The sequence below is a fragment of the Triticum urartu genome, chromosome 5A, assembly GCF_056163025.1.
Source record: "Triticum urartu cultivar PI428250 chromosome 5A, HENAU_Tu73, whole genome shotgun sequence".
Classification (NCBI taxonomy): Eukaryota; Viridiplantae; Streptophyta; class Magnoliopsida; order Poales; family Poaceae; genus Triticum; species Triticum urartu.
Window position 1 is genome coordinate 680,124,150 of NC_141877.1, and position 14,563 is coordinate 680,138,712.

The 14,563-nt window shown below is 43.8% G+C and overlaps 1 protein-coding gene across 1 annotated transcript; it reads right to left on the reverse strand.

Moving 5' to 3' along the window:
• Window positions 1-1,945: 1,945 nt before the first annotated feature.
• On the reverse strand, window positions 1,946-3,479 carry LOC125511646 (peroxidase 2-like). Its single transcript, XM_087525173.1, has 3 exons — window positions 3,207-3,479; window positions 2,939-3,115; window positions 1,946-2,833 (listed from the first exon to the last, which is right to left on the reverse strand). Exons 1-3 carry the CDS (start codon window positions 3,405-3,407, stop codon window positions 2,270-2,272), a joined length of 942 nt encoding a protein of 313 aa, XP_087381299.1. The 5' UTR covers window positions 3,408-3,479; the 3' UTR covers window positions 1,946-2,269.
• Window positions 3,480-14,563: the final 11,084 nt, after the last annotated feature.

A 14,563-nucleotide genomic window follows, 5' to 3' on the forward strand; every position in this document is an offset into this window, starting at 1 on the left:
AGTGGGGGCGAATCCTACTAGGACTGGAGTCCTAGTACGACTCCGCTCTCCTTGGCACGCCCCTTGTGGCCGGCCTCCTCCCCTCCTCCTTTATATACGGGGACAAGGGGGCACCCCAAAGCACAACAGTTGTTCTCTTAGCCGTGTGCAATGCCCTGCTCCACAGTTTACTTCTCCGATCATAGCGTCGTAGTGCTTAGGCGAAGCCCTGCGCGGATCATATCACCATCACCATCATCACGCCGTCGTGTTGACGGAACTCTCCCTTTACTCTCTGCTGGATCAAGAGCTCGAGGGACGTCATCATGCTAAACGTGTGCTGAACACGGAGGTGTGTACGTTCGGTACTTGAATCGGTTGGATCGTGAAGACGTTCAACTACATCAACCGCGTTACTAAACGCTTCCGCTTTCGGTCTACGAGGATACGTGGACACACTCTCCCCTCTCGTTGCTATGCATCTCCTAATTAGATCTTGCGTGATCGTAGGAAAAAATTTGAATTACTACGTTCCCCAACAAAGCATCCTGTCCCTGCTCATGGTGGTACTAGAGTTCCCAAAATCTACCTTATTGTCATTGTGTTTCAACGCCAGCCTATACGCACTCTTAATCTAAAGAAAACCATTTTCTCATGGTGCCAAGCAATAAAATCTCCCTCTCCCACAGATTGAATAGGAAATTTTAAAATTTCCTCAACATCATGGTGATAAAACATGTGTGTGATGAAATTCTCTCATCCCATCTCCTAGACCCTCTCATGAATAACTCACACACCCATTTAAGCCTAGTTCAATTCTTCAAAACAGATTTTTTTTGTGTGGATATAATCTCTGGGAAGACAATTACCTCTCCAAATATTTATACTAGCACCATCAAAACACTTCAAATAACACCGTTTTAAAGCAGCTTAAGGCCATGCATAACATTTTGCCAAGTCACCAACATCGCTTGCGGGAAGACCGTATCCAGGACATGCCCACGAGGATAATATTTTGCCTTCATCACCTTTGCACATAGTGGATGCTAATAAACCAATAACCAACAAACTTGGTTAGCCCGAAGCACATGATTACATAATCTAAGATCATGAAATCCCATACCCGCTTCGCCTTTCGGTCTCATTAGTTTATCCCAAGCCAGCCAATGAGTTCTCCTCCTATTCTCCTTATTGCCCCGGCAAAAGATCTCGATGAATTGGGATAATTCTTTTCTTGTTTTCCTTTTTGTTTTATTTTTTTGTCGGTTGTCTCCCGCCAACACTTCATGGATTACTGCCTCTATGGGGGGGTGTGTTGGGGGGGGGGGGGGGGGTGGTTATAAAAAAGATATTGCGGAAAAGAGATCCGCTGGAGCATGTTCTTTGGTCCAACTCCCGCAATACCGAAAACTATTGAGGGGAGGGGAGATGTTAGGAATGATCTTACTTTGTATCTAATGAATGGAATAACAGCCCCTGTCATGACTACCATTCCAAAAAGGTTGATGGAGGAGAAGGCTATCATGCGAAGACTATCATGTGGAGGTCTGTCAGTTGTAAACAGCCATGACCATTCCAACCAGCTAGTGGTGATAACATCAGCACTTGATGGAGGAGAAGGTTGGACTCTCCTAAAAAGGAAATGTATGTGACTCATTCTATCATATAATCTTCCCAAATATAGTAGTACTCAAAAGACACGCTGATAGTTCATGAGGAGATGTCATAGTGGGCATTGCCTTTCTCCTAACAACCCAGAGACGGGACGACTCTTTGTTATGTCTTGCTAGAATTTTTAACTGAACTATTAATTTTGATCTAATCGGATGAAAGAATGAACCCCGTTCCTTGAAAAGAGGTACAGATGTGTGGTGGAACAGATATGAAACACACGTGAAAAGTGTGAAAACTTGAACTTTTCGTGAAATTTCATTGGAATATTTGTGAACAATCTGTGAAACTTTGGGAAACTTGACATGATTATTGTATCAAGAAAATTATGAAATCATAAAAAAATGACAAAATGTTTTATACAAAAACAAATGTGAATAGGTTATGAATAATTAGCAAAGTATAGAAGAGAATCAAATTGAAGAATAATGGGATCCAAAAAATTACAATAGGTACAAAAAAGGCAAGAAATAATGGAGTATGTGGCACCACAAGTTGCTGCAAAGACATGGATGGCTCATTTTGTGGAGAGAAAAATGTAGCTAATTCCGATCTCAAAGCAGCAGGTTGATGCATGGTCGACGCTATCATTTCGGTGCAAATGGCCGGCTGGCAATTCTTAGTTCGCCCTGGAGCAGATGCGCCTGACCTGACCCTGTGGGAAAATCAAGGGGCTGATGTTCCCCATCTTCACCATGGCTGCGGCAAAGGCGTTGTTGAACGCATCCTGATTAGATGCGAAGCCGTCAATGATGTCTTCGGTGGCACCACCGGCAAGGGTGTAGAGCACCTGGTCGGAGTGTAGGAGCCCCTTATTGAGCTTGAGGTTGACGAAGTAGGCGTTGTCGAACATGTCCGGGGTCGTATCGTCCAATGGGGCCAAGTTGCTGTCGCCAGAGCCGGTTAGCTGAGGGCAGGTGGCCTTGCGCGACGTCGCCAAGGCCGGGTCAATGTTCTCCTCGCTGTAGAGCCTGGTCCTGAAGTTCTTGCACTGCACCCGCCCTATGGTGTGCGCACCAGAGAGGGCGACCATATCGGTGTGGTTGAGCCCCTTGGCGGCGAAGCGGGTGATGAGGTCGGTGACGCTAAGTGATGGGGCAGGCAGGTCACGGTTGGCCAGTGTCTCGCTAGCCGTGTCGGAGTCCCTCCTCCCCAGAAAGACTGTCCATGACGGTCCTCCTACCTACACAAGTAAAGCCGATGAGTACTAATCTCAGTTCAAAACCGTGACACGCATGCAAACAGATTATTAATTAAAAGGGGGTTGAAAGATCATGTTAGTTCTTACGGCGACGACGGAATCGCGAGCGGCGACGGCGAGGATGTCGGCACAGGAGACGGTGCGCTTGCACGCCTGCTCCACATTCGACTTGATTTTGTCGATGACGTCGAAGCCTCGCAGCGATCCCACGTTCCCGAACGCGTTCCGCTCGTTGCCAGCCAGCAGAACGGACGCGTCGCAGCCCTGCATGTACGAAGCCAGGCACGGGTTAACCGCTGGTGTTCAGCAAATGAAACCGATCCAAACAATAACAAATAGTCTGTGAAGGACTTGCTTGGACAAAGCAGTCATGGAAGTGCAGCCGGAGCAGCGACGCGGCCATGCGGGGGTCGCTGCTCACGGCGGCCACCACACCGTTCTTGATGGTGGCCAGCGCCCCGGGGCATGACGCGTCGTAGAACGTCGGGGACATCTGCGCCGACGCCACCGCAGCCAGGCACAGGAGCAACACCACTGACAGAGATGAAGACGCCATCACAACTACCTGCGTGTTGGTCGCTATAGGCCGGAGAGCTATTTACTTTTGTGGTGGATGCGGATGTAATGGCCTGCATTTCATGCAGATATATATAGCTATTCCTAGGATTTTTGTGGCGTTCCATCTACTGCTAGGCGCTAGCTGTTTGATCTACATCGTGCACGGATGTATTTTGCATAGAGGCAAATTAATTAGAGTAGACATGTTTTGCGGGGAGTTAATTAATTTGGATATTACTACTAGCAAGTAGACATATTTTGCTAAGTACGTGCACGGATCGATGTACCATGCATAGATGGCACTCAAGTCAACGAAATTCAGAAAGTACATACACTTTCTTTTTCGTGCGGGGAAAATTATTCCACATTATTGCAAGGTATAGCTTTGTCCCAAGTCAACTTCTCAATATTTTTTTTTCGAAAAAACAAAAACTACCCTATATTATTTTTTGACCAAGTGTTGCATAATGTACTATGCTTCGTGCGTGCACGGGCGTGTATGTCATGCATACAGCGCACGGTCATAGCATACCTGGAATCGAATATCCAACGTCGGTTCAACGTCTTAGACTACGGCAACATACGCGTCATTCTACATTCGATGTATCCGATGATCTTTGTTGGAGTCTGAACGAGGGTAGCAAGAGAGAGATCGTGTAACACTTCCTTGATTATTGATTGGGGTTACACAGAGTATTTGACAAAAAACTATCACATTAGGAGTTGCCGTCCCACAGAACTATCACATTCAAAAAAGTGACTGATAACTATCAAATTTTTTTAATTTTGTAACTAAAAACTATCACTTTTGAAAAATTGCAAGTTTAGACGATTTAAACGCGTTTATGACAGACAGGGCCCACCCATCAGGGCTGACGTGGCGACGAAGTTAGCCCTGTTTGTTTTGATTGTCAAGTTGGCCGTTATGACAAGTGGGGCCCACTCGTCATCGTCAACCTTCCTCCTCCTCCTTCTCCCGTCTCTCTCAAGCATTTCGTCAAGCACCTTCTGTGCATCTAAGGGAAAGAGGCGATGGAGGCGAGGTCGCGTTGGAGGTGGCGAGCGTGCTCGGCGCCACCGTGTCTGAGCTATAGGCGTGCGACGGCGGCGTGCTGCCGCTGGCCGAGGACCTCCTCCTCGCGCCCCGGTAACGACAACAGCATGCAGCGGTGCCGACCCGATGTTGCATGCAGACGGTAGCTGGCAAGCTTGCACCTGCTCCGAGCGTGCGCAGTCGCAAATGTCCGCGGCGTTGGCCAGCGGCGAGGCGCTCGGCCATGAGGACGGAGGGGTTCGTGGAGGCGGAGGCGCTAGACGGAGGAAAGCACGCGCGCGCCGGTGCGCAGCAGCAGGAGGACCAAAGCAGGGGCAGCAGCGAAGAAGCCAGCATGCGATGGGAAGTATCTTGAGGGCTCGCCGGAGTTTCTGTCGAGGCAGGGGCGCGAGGCACAGAGGCGCCATGGCTGCACGAGCTCGTGTCGCGTGCGAGCAAGGGAGAGAACGGGTAGCTCGGGTGCTGCGGCGGTGCGTGGTTTTGGCGCACGCCTGCGCGGTAGAGGGGGCGGTGTGGCTCGGTCCTGGGGTCAGGGATGGCAGCTGGATGAGCACGCTCACGTCCATCGTCGGCCGGAGTTCACCGGCTTTCCTCCATGCACATAAGTTGTTTGTTGAAATACCAAAGAGAGAGAGGAGGAAGAAGAAGATTGATGTGGGCCCCACTTGTCATAACGGTCAACACTAATGGTCAAAACAAACATAGTTGACTTTGCCGCCATGTCAGCCCTGGCGAGTGGGTCCCGCATGTCATAAATGTGTTTAAATCGTCTAAACTTGCCATTTTTCAAAAGTGGTAGTTTTTATTCACAAAATTAGAATTTTTTGGTAGTTATCAGTCACTTTTTTGAATGTGGTAGTTCTGTGGGACGGTAACCGCTAATGTTGTAGTTTTTTGTCAAATACTCGGTTACACAAGTACATATATACTGGCTGTTACAATAGAATTACACTAGTCTAGCCTAAGGAATAGGACCACTACAGAAGCACGTTCGCTAACACCCCACCGCAGTCATGTCGTCGATGCCTGAGGAGACACAGAGACTGGACCTGAAGCGCTGGAAAACGGATGTCGGCAAACCCTTCGTCGTGATATCGGCTAGCTGTTGAGCTGTTGGAACATGTACAACACGGAACTCGCCAAGGGCCCACCTTTTCCTGGACGAAATGAATGTCAAGCTCTATGTGCTTCGTCCTCCGATGATGAACCGGATTAATAGACATGTACACGGCTGATACATTATTGCAGAAGATGACCGTGGCCTTCGATTGAGAGATGGAGAGCTCACCAAGCAGCTGCCTCAACCATACACAACCAGCGACCGCATTCGCCAGGGTGCGGTATTCTGCTTCTGCACTGGATCGAGAGATGATGACTTGTCACTTTTGGAGGACCAGCTGACGAGCGTCTCACCAAGATACACGCAGTAACCAGAGGTAGACCGGCGAGTGTCAGGGCACCTAGCCCAGTCCGCGTCCGAATACGCAATGATGTATGTCGATGAAGCTGCTAGAAGAAGAAGAAGGCCATGCTGGAGCGTGCCGCGGACATACCGCAGAATACGCTTGATGAGGGCGCGGTGACTGTCCCGCGGGTCATGCATGTGAAGGCAAGCTTGTTGCACCGCATACGCCAGATCCGGACGCGTCATTGTGAGATATTGCAAGCCGCCGGCAAGGCTGCGACACTCTGATAGGTCGGACACGGGAGCGCCGGCGGCAGCGGCGACCTTTGGGGCCATGTCCACTGGTGTTGAGGCAGCATGGCATTGGGACATGTCGGCGCGGCGAAGAAGCTCCTCGGCATACTGGGCCTGGTTGAGGAAGAACCCCCATGTTGTACGCTGCATGCGGATGCCGAGGAAGTAGTGAAGATCGCCCATATCTGTCATGGCAAACTCCTGTTGTAGCTTGTCGACGATGGAGCGAAGAAGGAGCGTTGAGGATGCCGCAAGTACGATATCATCAACGTACAGAAGAAGATGGGTGATGACCCACAAGTGTGGGGGATCTATCGTAGCCTTTTTGATAAGTAAGAGTGTCGAACCCAACGAGGAGCAGAAGGAAATGATAAGCAGTTTTCAGTAAGGTATTCTTTGCAAGCACTGAAATTATTGGTAACAGATAGTTTTGTGATAAGGTAATTTGTAACGAGTAGCAAGTAATAAAAGTAAATAAGGTGCAGCAAGATAGCCCAATCCTTTTTGTAGCAAAGGACAAGCCTGGACAAACTCTTGTATGAAGTAAAGCGCTCCCGAGGACACATGGAAATTATCGTCAAGCTAGTTTTCATCACGATCATATGATTCGCGTTCGGTACTTTGATAATTTGATATGTGGGTGGACCGGTGCTTGGGTGTTGTCCTTACTTGGACAAGCATCCCACTAATGATTAACCCCCATTGCAAGCATCCGCAACTACAACAGAAGTATTAAGGTAAACCTAACCATAGCATGAAATGTATGGATCCAAATCAGCCCATTACGAAGCAACGCATAAACTAGGGTTTAAGCTTCTGTCACTCAAGCAACCCATCATCTACTTATTACTTCCCAATGCCTCCCTCTAGGCCCAAACAATGGTGAAGTGTCATGTAGTCGACGTTCACATGACACCACTAGAGGGATGACAACATACATCTCATCAAAATATCAAACGAATACCAAATTCACATGACTACTAAAAATAGCAAGACTTCTCTCATGTCCTCAGGAACAAACGTAACTACTCACAAAGCATATTCATGTTCATAATCAGAGGGGTATTAATATGCATAATGGATCTCAACATATGATCTTCCACCAAGTAAACCAACTAGCATCAACTACAAGGAGTAATCAACACTACTAGCAACCCACAGGTACCAATCTAAGGTTTGGATACAAAGATTGGATACAAGAGATGAACTAGGGTTTGAGATGAGATGGTGCTGGTGAAGATGTTGATGGAGATTGACCCCCTCCCGATGAGAGGATCATTGGTGATGACGATGGTGATGATTTCCCCTTGTCGGAGGGAAGTGTCCCTGGCAGAACAGCTCTGTTGGAGCCCTAGATTGGTTCTGCCAAGGTTCCGCCTCGTGGCGGCGGAGTTTCGTCCCGAAAGTTTGTTTATTATTTTTTAATCAGACGAAAGACCTCATATAGCAAAAGATGGGCATCGAAGGGCCACCAGGGGGCCCACGAGGCAGGGGGCACGCCCAGGGGGGTAGGGCGCGCCCCCCACCCTCCTGGCCAGGGTGTGGACCCCCTCTGCTATTTTCTTCGCTCAGTATTTTTTATTATTTCCAAAAATAACTTCCGTGGAGTTTTAGTACTTTTGGAGTTGTGCGGAATAGGTATCTAATATTTGCTCCTTTTCCAGCCCAGAATTTCAGCTGCCGGCATTCTCCCTCTTTATGTAAACCTTGTAAAATAAGATAGAATAGGCATAAGTAATGTGTAATAACAGCCCATAATGCAATAAATATCGATATAAAAGCATGATGCAAAATGGACGTATCAACTCTCCCAAGCTTAGACCTCGCTTGTCCTCAAGCGAAAGCCGAAATCGAAAAATATGTTCACATGTTTAGAGATAGAGGCGTCGATAAATATAAAATACGGATATATATAGTCATATGATCTCTTATGCTAAAGTAACAATTCAATCACAATTTCAAGTATGAATCATAAACTTCGTTGAGAACCAACAAACTCTAATCTCAGTCATTGAGGCAATTGCAATTTATCATAACATAGGAAAGAGTCAACATAAGAGCTTTTCAGCAAGTCCACATACTCAACTATCATTTAGTCTTTCACAATTGTTAACACTCACGCAATATTTATGGGTATGGAGTTTTAATCGGACACAAAGAAAGATAGGGGCTTATAGTTTTGCCTCCCAACGTTTTACCTCAAGGGTAATGTCAACCATAATAGTTCATGAAAACTCACGTCCAATTAGCTATATATATCTGGATCTTTCCAACACATTGTGCTTGCCAAAGGATAAAACGCAAAAAGCAAGGTGAAGATCACCATGACTCTTATATAAGGTAGAAGTTAAAAGTAGAAAATAGGCCCTTCGCAGAGGGAAGCAGAGGTTTTCATGCGCTTTTATGGTTGGATGCAAAAAATCTTAATGCAAAAGAACGTCACCTTATATTGCCACTTGTGATGTGGACCTTTATTATGCAGTCCGTGGCTTTTATTTCTTCCACATCACAAGATCATATAAAGCTTATTTTCTCCACATTAATAAGTCATACATATTTAGAGAGAAATATTTATTGCTTGCACCGATGACAACTTACTTGAAGGATCTTACTCAATCCATAGGTAGATATGGTGGACTCACATGGCAGAACTGGGTTTAGGGATATTTAGAAGCACAAGTAGTATTTCTACTTGGTGCAGAGAACTTGGCTAGCATGAGAGGGAAAGGCAAGCTCAACATGCTGGATGATCGATGACAATATAATTTATTTCAGATGTAAGAAAACATAACCCATTACGTTGTCTTCCTTGTCCAATATCAACTCTTTAGCATGTCATATTTTAGTGAGTGCTCACAATCATAAAAGATGTCCAAGATAGTATATTTATATGTGAAAACCTCTCTTTCTTTATTACTTCCTATTAATTGCAACGGTGACCAAAAGTATGTTTGTCAACTCTCAACAACTTTTAATCATCATACTCTTTATATGTGAAGTCATTACTCTCCATAAGATCAATATGATCTCTTTTTATTTCTTTTTGTTCTTTCTTTTTCTTTTATTCACTCATAATCATAGCAAGATAATCAAGTCCTTGACTCAACACTAATCTTTATTATATAGCTCACGGACTCGATTACAAAGAGGGATCATAAAGCAAAACTCACAACTAGATCATACTAAAACTTTATTCTACTAGATCAAGATATTACCAAAAGGATCGAACTAACACTAGTAGAAAACAGAGCTTTAGCACCGGTTCGTAAGGGCCTTTAGTGCCGGTTCCATAACCAGCACTAAAGGGTGGGCACTAAAGCCCCCCCCCCTTAGTACCGGTTCGGCACGAACCGGCGCTAAAGTGCCACCACGTGGCGTGAGCTCGCGCCCTGGTATGAGGGACCTTTAGTACCGGTTGGTGTTACCAACCGGTACTGAAGGTTTTTTTTTGAAAATTTTGGAAAAAAAATTGATTTTTTTTCGATTTTTAATTTTTCTGAATTATATGATGATTTAGTCTCTAATCACCTCTCTTAACTGCTCAAGTGTGGATCACTCATTCCAAATCGCCTGACTTCCCAGCCGGTCACCCATCCTCTCACTCCCCCAGCCTAAGCACGCTTAACTTCGGAGTTCTATTCCCCCTACATTCCAAGTCTGCACTTGTTGTTTTCCTGACAAATGTAAGTTGTCAATCCTATTAACCCTCAGCAGTTTAGCTTGAGCATTAGGTCACACGTTTCACCGTTTGAGTCTGAAACTATTTTTCTAAAAAACAGTAATTATTTAGTAACACTAACATTTCTTGAATAAGTTTGACCATAGTTTGACCACAGTTTGACCAGATTTGACCAAAATTTAAAAAATTGAAATAACTATTTAGTAACACTAATATTCTTAAATAATTATGTAGTAACATTAATACTTCTAGAATAAGTAGTTTGACCAGATTTAGTACCGGTTGGTAACACCCCTTTAGTACCGGTTCATGGCACAAACTGGTACTAAAGGTTAGCCCTTAGTACCAGTTTGTGACACGAACCGGTACTAAAGGTGATCGTGGGGCCCCGGCCTGACGCCAGCCTACCATCATCCCTTTAGTACCGGTTCGTGGCACGAACCGGTACTAAAGGTTCAACACGAACCGGCATTAATGCATAGCCATTCGAACCGGCACTAATGGTACCATTAGTACCGGGCTAAAATCAAACCGGCACTAATGTGTCTCACATTAGGTCCTTTTTCTACTAGTGTAAGAAAACGGTAAAGATAAAAGTGATGGTGATACGATACCAAGGCACTCCCCCAAGCTTGGCAGTTGCCAAGGGGAGTGCCCATACTAGATACTCAGTTCTTCTTTGTTGGTGAAGAAGGTGGAGTTGTTGATGATGGATAGTCGCACATCGAGCGTAGGAGGTCCTCCAACTTGCGGATAATGCCCTTGAGTGCGATGATATGCTCCTTCAACAAAATATTTTCACGTGTGAGATACTTGTTTTGTATACGAGCTAACTCAATCATCTTGAAAGCTTCGATCTCGGTTGGGGTAAGAAGATTGTGATCAAGTTGAAGGATGTCTTCTGCTGCCGGAATTTGGTCCTCCATGGCCTTCTTGAACCCTTCATCCTTATTGATCTCCATAGGTTCTTCCCTCTTCAATTCTACCTTCATTAGCCAAGCATCTTTGTCACCATTGTTGGAGGAGGGGGACGACATGATGCCTGGCCTTGACAACCCTAACAGAAAACATCTCGAAACAAGAACAGAGGATATTTGCGTGGTACGGTGGTCAAAACATTCGAGCGATTATATAATGATTTTTTACCAACCAAAAGAAGTATCTTGCAAGAAAACGGAGTCCGGAGAGCACACGAGGTGCCATCGAGGCAGGGGGCGCGCCCAGGGGGGTAGGGCGCGCCCTCCACCCTCGTGGAAGCCTCGTGTCCTTCCCGGACTGCTTCTTGTTTTCCTATTTTCTTAAATATTCCAAAAAAAAGAAATATTGCCATTAGAACTGTTTTGGAGTCGGTTTACTTACCGTACAATGTACCTATTCCTTTTCGGAGTCTGAAACGTTCCGGAAAGTGTCCCTTATGTATTCCTCCAGGGTTACGGTTTCAATAATATTAGTTTCACCATTTATGGGATTACCTAAGATATAATGTTTGATTCTTTGACCGTTCACCACCTTCGGATTTGTGCCTTCGAAGTTGTTGATTTTTATGGCACCGGGACGATAGAGCTCCTCAATAACGTAAGGACCTTCCCATTTAGAGAGAAGTTTGCCTACAAAAAAATCTTAAACGAGAGTTGTATAGCAATACATAATTACCTACGTTAAACTCACGTTTTGTATCCTTTTGTCATGCCATCTTTTAACTTTTTCTTTAAACAGTTTGGCATTCTCATAGGCTTGGGTTCTCCATTCATCTAGTGAGCTAATGTCAAATAACCTCTTCTCATCGGCAAGTTTAAAATCATAATTGAGCTCTTTAATGGCCCAATATGCCTTATGTTCTAGCTCAAGAGGTAAGTGACATGCTTTGCCATAAACCATTTTATACAGAGACATACCCATAGGATTTTTATATGCAGTTCTATAGGCCCATAATGCATCATCAAGTTTCTTGGACCGATTCTTCCTGGATCTATTAACGGTCTTTTGCAAAATTAATTTGAGCTCTCTATTAGTCAATTCTACTTGACCACTAGACTGTGGGTGATAAGGAGATGCAATTCTATGGTTAACATCATACTTAGCAAGCATTTTACTAAAAGCACCATGAATAAAATGTGAACCACCGTCAGTCATTAAATATCTAGGGACTCCAAACCTCGGAAAAATAACTTATTTAAGCATCTTAATAGAGGTGTTATGATCAGAACTACTAGTTGGAATAGCTTCTACCCACTTAGTAACGTAATCAATAGCAACTAAAATATGTGTATACCCGTTAGAGGAAGGAAAAGGTCCCATATAATCAAAGCCCCAAACATCAAATGGTTCAATAACCAGTGAATAATTCATAGGCATTTCTTGACGTCTACTAATATTACCAATTCTTTGACATTCATCACAAGACAAGACAAACTTACGGGCATCCTTGAAGAGAGTAGGCCAATAAAAACCGGATTGCAATACCTTATGCGCAGTTCTATCTCCAGCATGGTGTCCTCCAGAAGCCTCGGAGTGACACTTGCATAGGATCTGTTCCTGTTCATGCTCAGGTACACAACGTCTAATAATATCATTTACACCTTTATAAAGATGTGGGTCATCCCAAAAGTAATGTCTCAAATCATAGAAGAACTTTTTCTTTTGCTGGTATGTGAAACTAGGTGGTATAAGTTTAGCAACAATATAATTAGCACAACCAGCATACCATGGAGCAGTTCGAGAAGCATTTATGACATTTAATTGTTCATCAGGAAAGCTATCATCAATAGGTAGTGGGTCATCAAGAACATTTTCTAACCTAGACAAGTTGTCTGCAACGGGGTTCTCAGCTCCCTTTCTATCAATAATATGCAAATCAAATTCTTGTAGCAGGAGAACCATCTAATAAGCCTAGGTTTAGCATCTTTCTTTTCCATAAGGTATTTAATAGAAGCATGATCAGTGTGAATAGTTACTTTAGAATCAACAATATAAGGTCTGAACTTATCACAAGCAAATACAACTGCTAAGAATTCCTTTTCAGTGGTAGCATAATTTCTCTGGGCATTGTCTAGAGTTTTACTAGCATATTGAATAACATTTAATTTCTTATCAACTCTTTGCCCTAGAACAGCACCTACAGCATAATCACTAGCATCACACATAATTTCAAAGGGTAAATTCCAATCATCTGGCTGAACAATAGGTGCAGAAATCAATGCTTTCTTAAGTATTTCAAATGCTTCTACACAATCATCATCAAAGACAAATGGAATATATTTTTGTAATAGGTTAGTCAGAGGCCGATAAATTTTTCATAAGTCCTTAATGAACCTCCTATAAAAACTGGCATGACCAAGGAAACTTCTTATACCTTTGATGTCCTTGGGACACGACATCTTTTCAATAGCATCGACTTTAGCTTTATCAACTTCAATATCTCTTTCAGAAATTTTATGCCCCAAGACAATACCTTCATTAACCATAAAGTGGCACTTCTCCTAGATCAAGACAAGATTAGTTTCTTCACATCTCTGCAAAACTCGATCAAGGTTGCTCAAGCAATCATCAAAAGAGGATCCATAAACAGAGAAATCGTCCATGAGAACCTCACAAATCTTTTAACAAAAATTCATAGAATATAGCCATCATGCATCTTTGAAAGGTAGCAGGTCCATTACATAAACCAAAAGGCATACGTCTATAAGCAAAAGTACCGAAAGGGCAAGTAAAAGTGGTCTTTGCTTGATCATCAGCTGACACAGGTATTTGAGAGAACCCAGAGTAACCATCTAGAAAGCAAAAATGTGTATGTTTGGATAATATTTCTAGCATTTGATCAATAAAAGGCAAAGGGTAATGATCTTTTTAGTAGCTTTATTTAATATGCGGAAATCAATTACCATCCTATAACCTGTAATAATTCTTTGCGGGGTCAATTCATCTTTATCATTAGGAACAACAGTAATACCTCCCTTCTTAGGGACACAATGGACAGGAGTTACCCACTGACTATCAGCAATGGGATAAATTATACCTGCCTCAAGGAGCTTTAATATTTCCTTTCTTACCACTTCTTTCATCTTAGAATTCAGCCGTCGTTGGTGATCAATAACTGGTTTGGCATCTTTCTCTAAATTTATTTTGTGTTGACATAGAGTGGGACTAATGCCCTTAAGATCATCAAGAGTATATCCAATAGCAGCACAATGCTTCTTCAGAGTTTTCAAAAATTTCTCTTCCTCCTTCTCTGAAAGGTTAGCACTAATAATAACAGGATATATCTTATTTTCATCAAGATAAGCATATTTAAGAGTATCAGGTAATGGTTTAAGCTCAAACACGGGATCACCCTTGGGTGGAGGAGGATCCCCTGGGATTTCAACAGGCAAGTTGTGTTTCAGAATAGGTCCCTATTTAAAGAATACTTCATCTATTTCCCTTCTTTCATTCATGAACAGATCATTTTCAAGGTCTAGTAAATATTGTTCTAAAGGATCAGTAGGAGGCACGGCAATAGAAGCAAGACCAATAATTTCATCTTTACTAGGCAATTCCTCATCACGGGGTTGTTGATACGTCTCCGCTGTATCTACTTTTCCAAACACTTTTGCCCTTGTTTTGGACTCTAACTTGCATGATTTGAATGGAACTAACCCGGACTGACGTTGTTTTCAGCAGAATTACCATGGTGTTATTTATGTGCAGAAACAAAAGTTCTCAGAATGACCTGAAACTTCACGG

Bases quoted from the DNA above. Each gene is read 5' to 3' on its own strand.
- LOC125511646 (XM_087525173.1), bottom strand. From the start codon at position 3,407: ATGGCGTCTTCATCTCTGTCAGTGGTGTTGCTCCTGTGCCTGGCTGCG. The intron at 3,116-3,206 runs GCAAGTCCTTCA...TCGTACATGCAG, and splicing joins TCCATGACTGCTTTGTCCAA to GGCTGCGACGCGTCCGTTCT. The intron at 2,834-2,938 runs GTAAGAACTAAC...TTACTTGTGTAG, and splicing joins CTCGCGATTCCGTCGTCGCC to GTAGGAGGACCGTCATGGAC.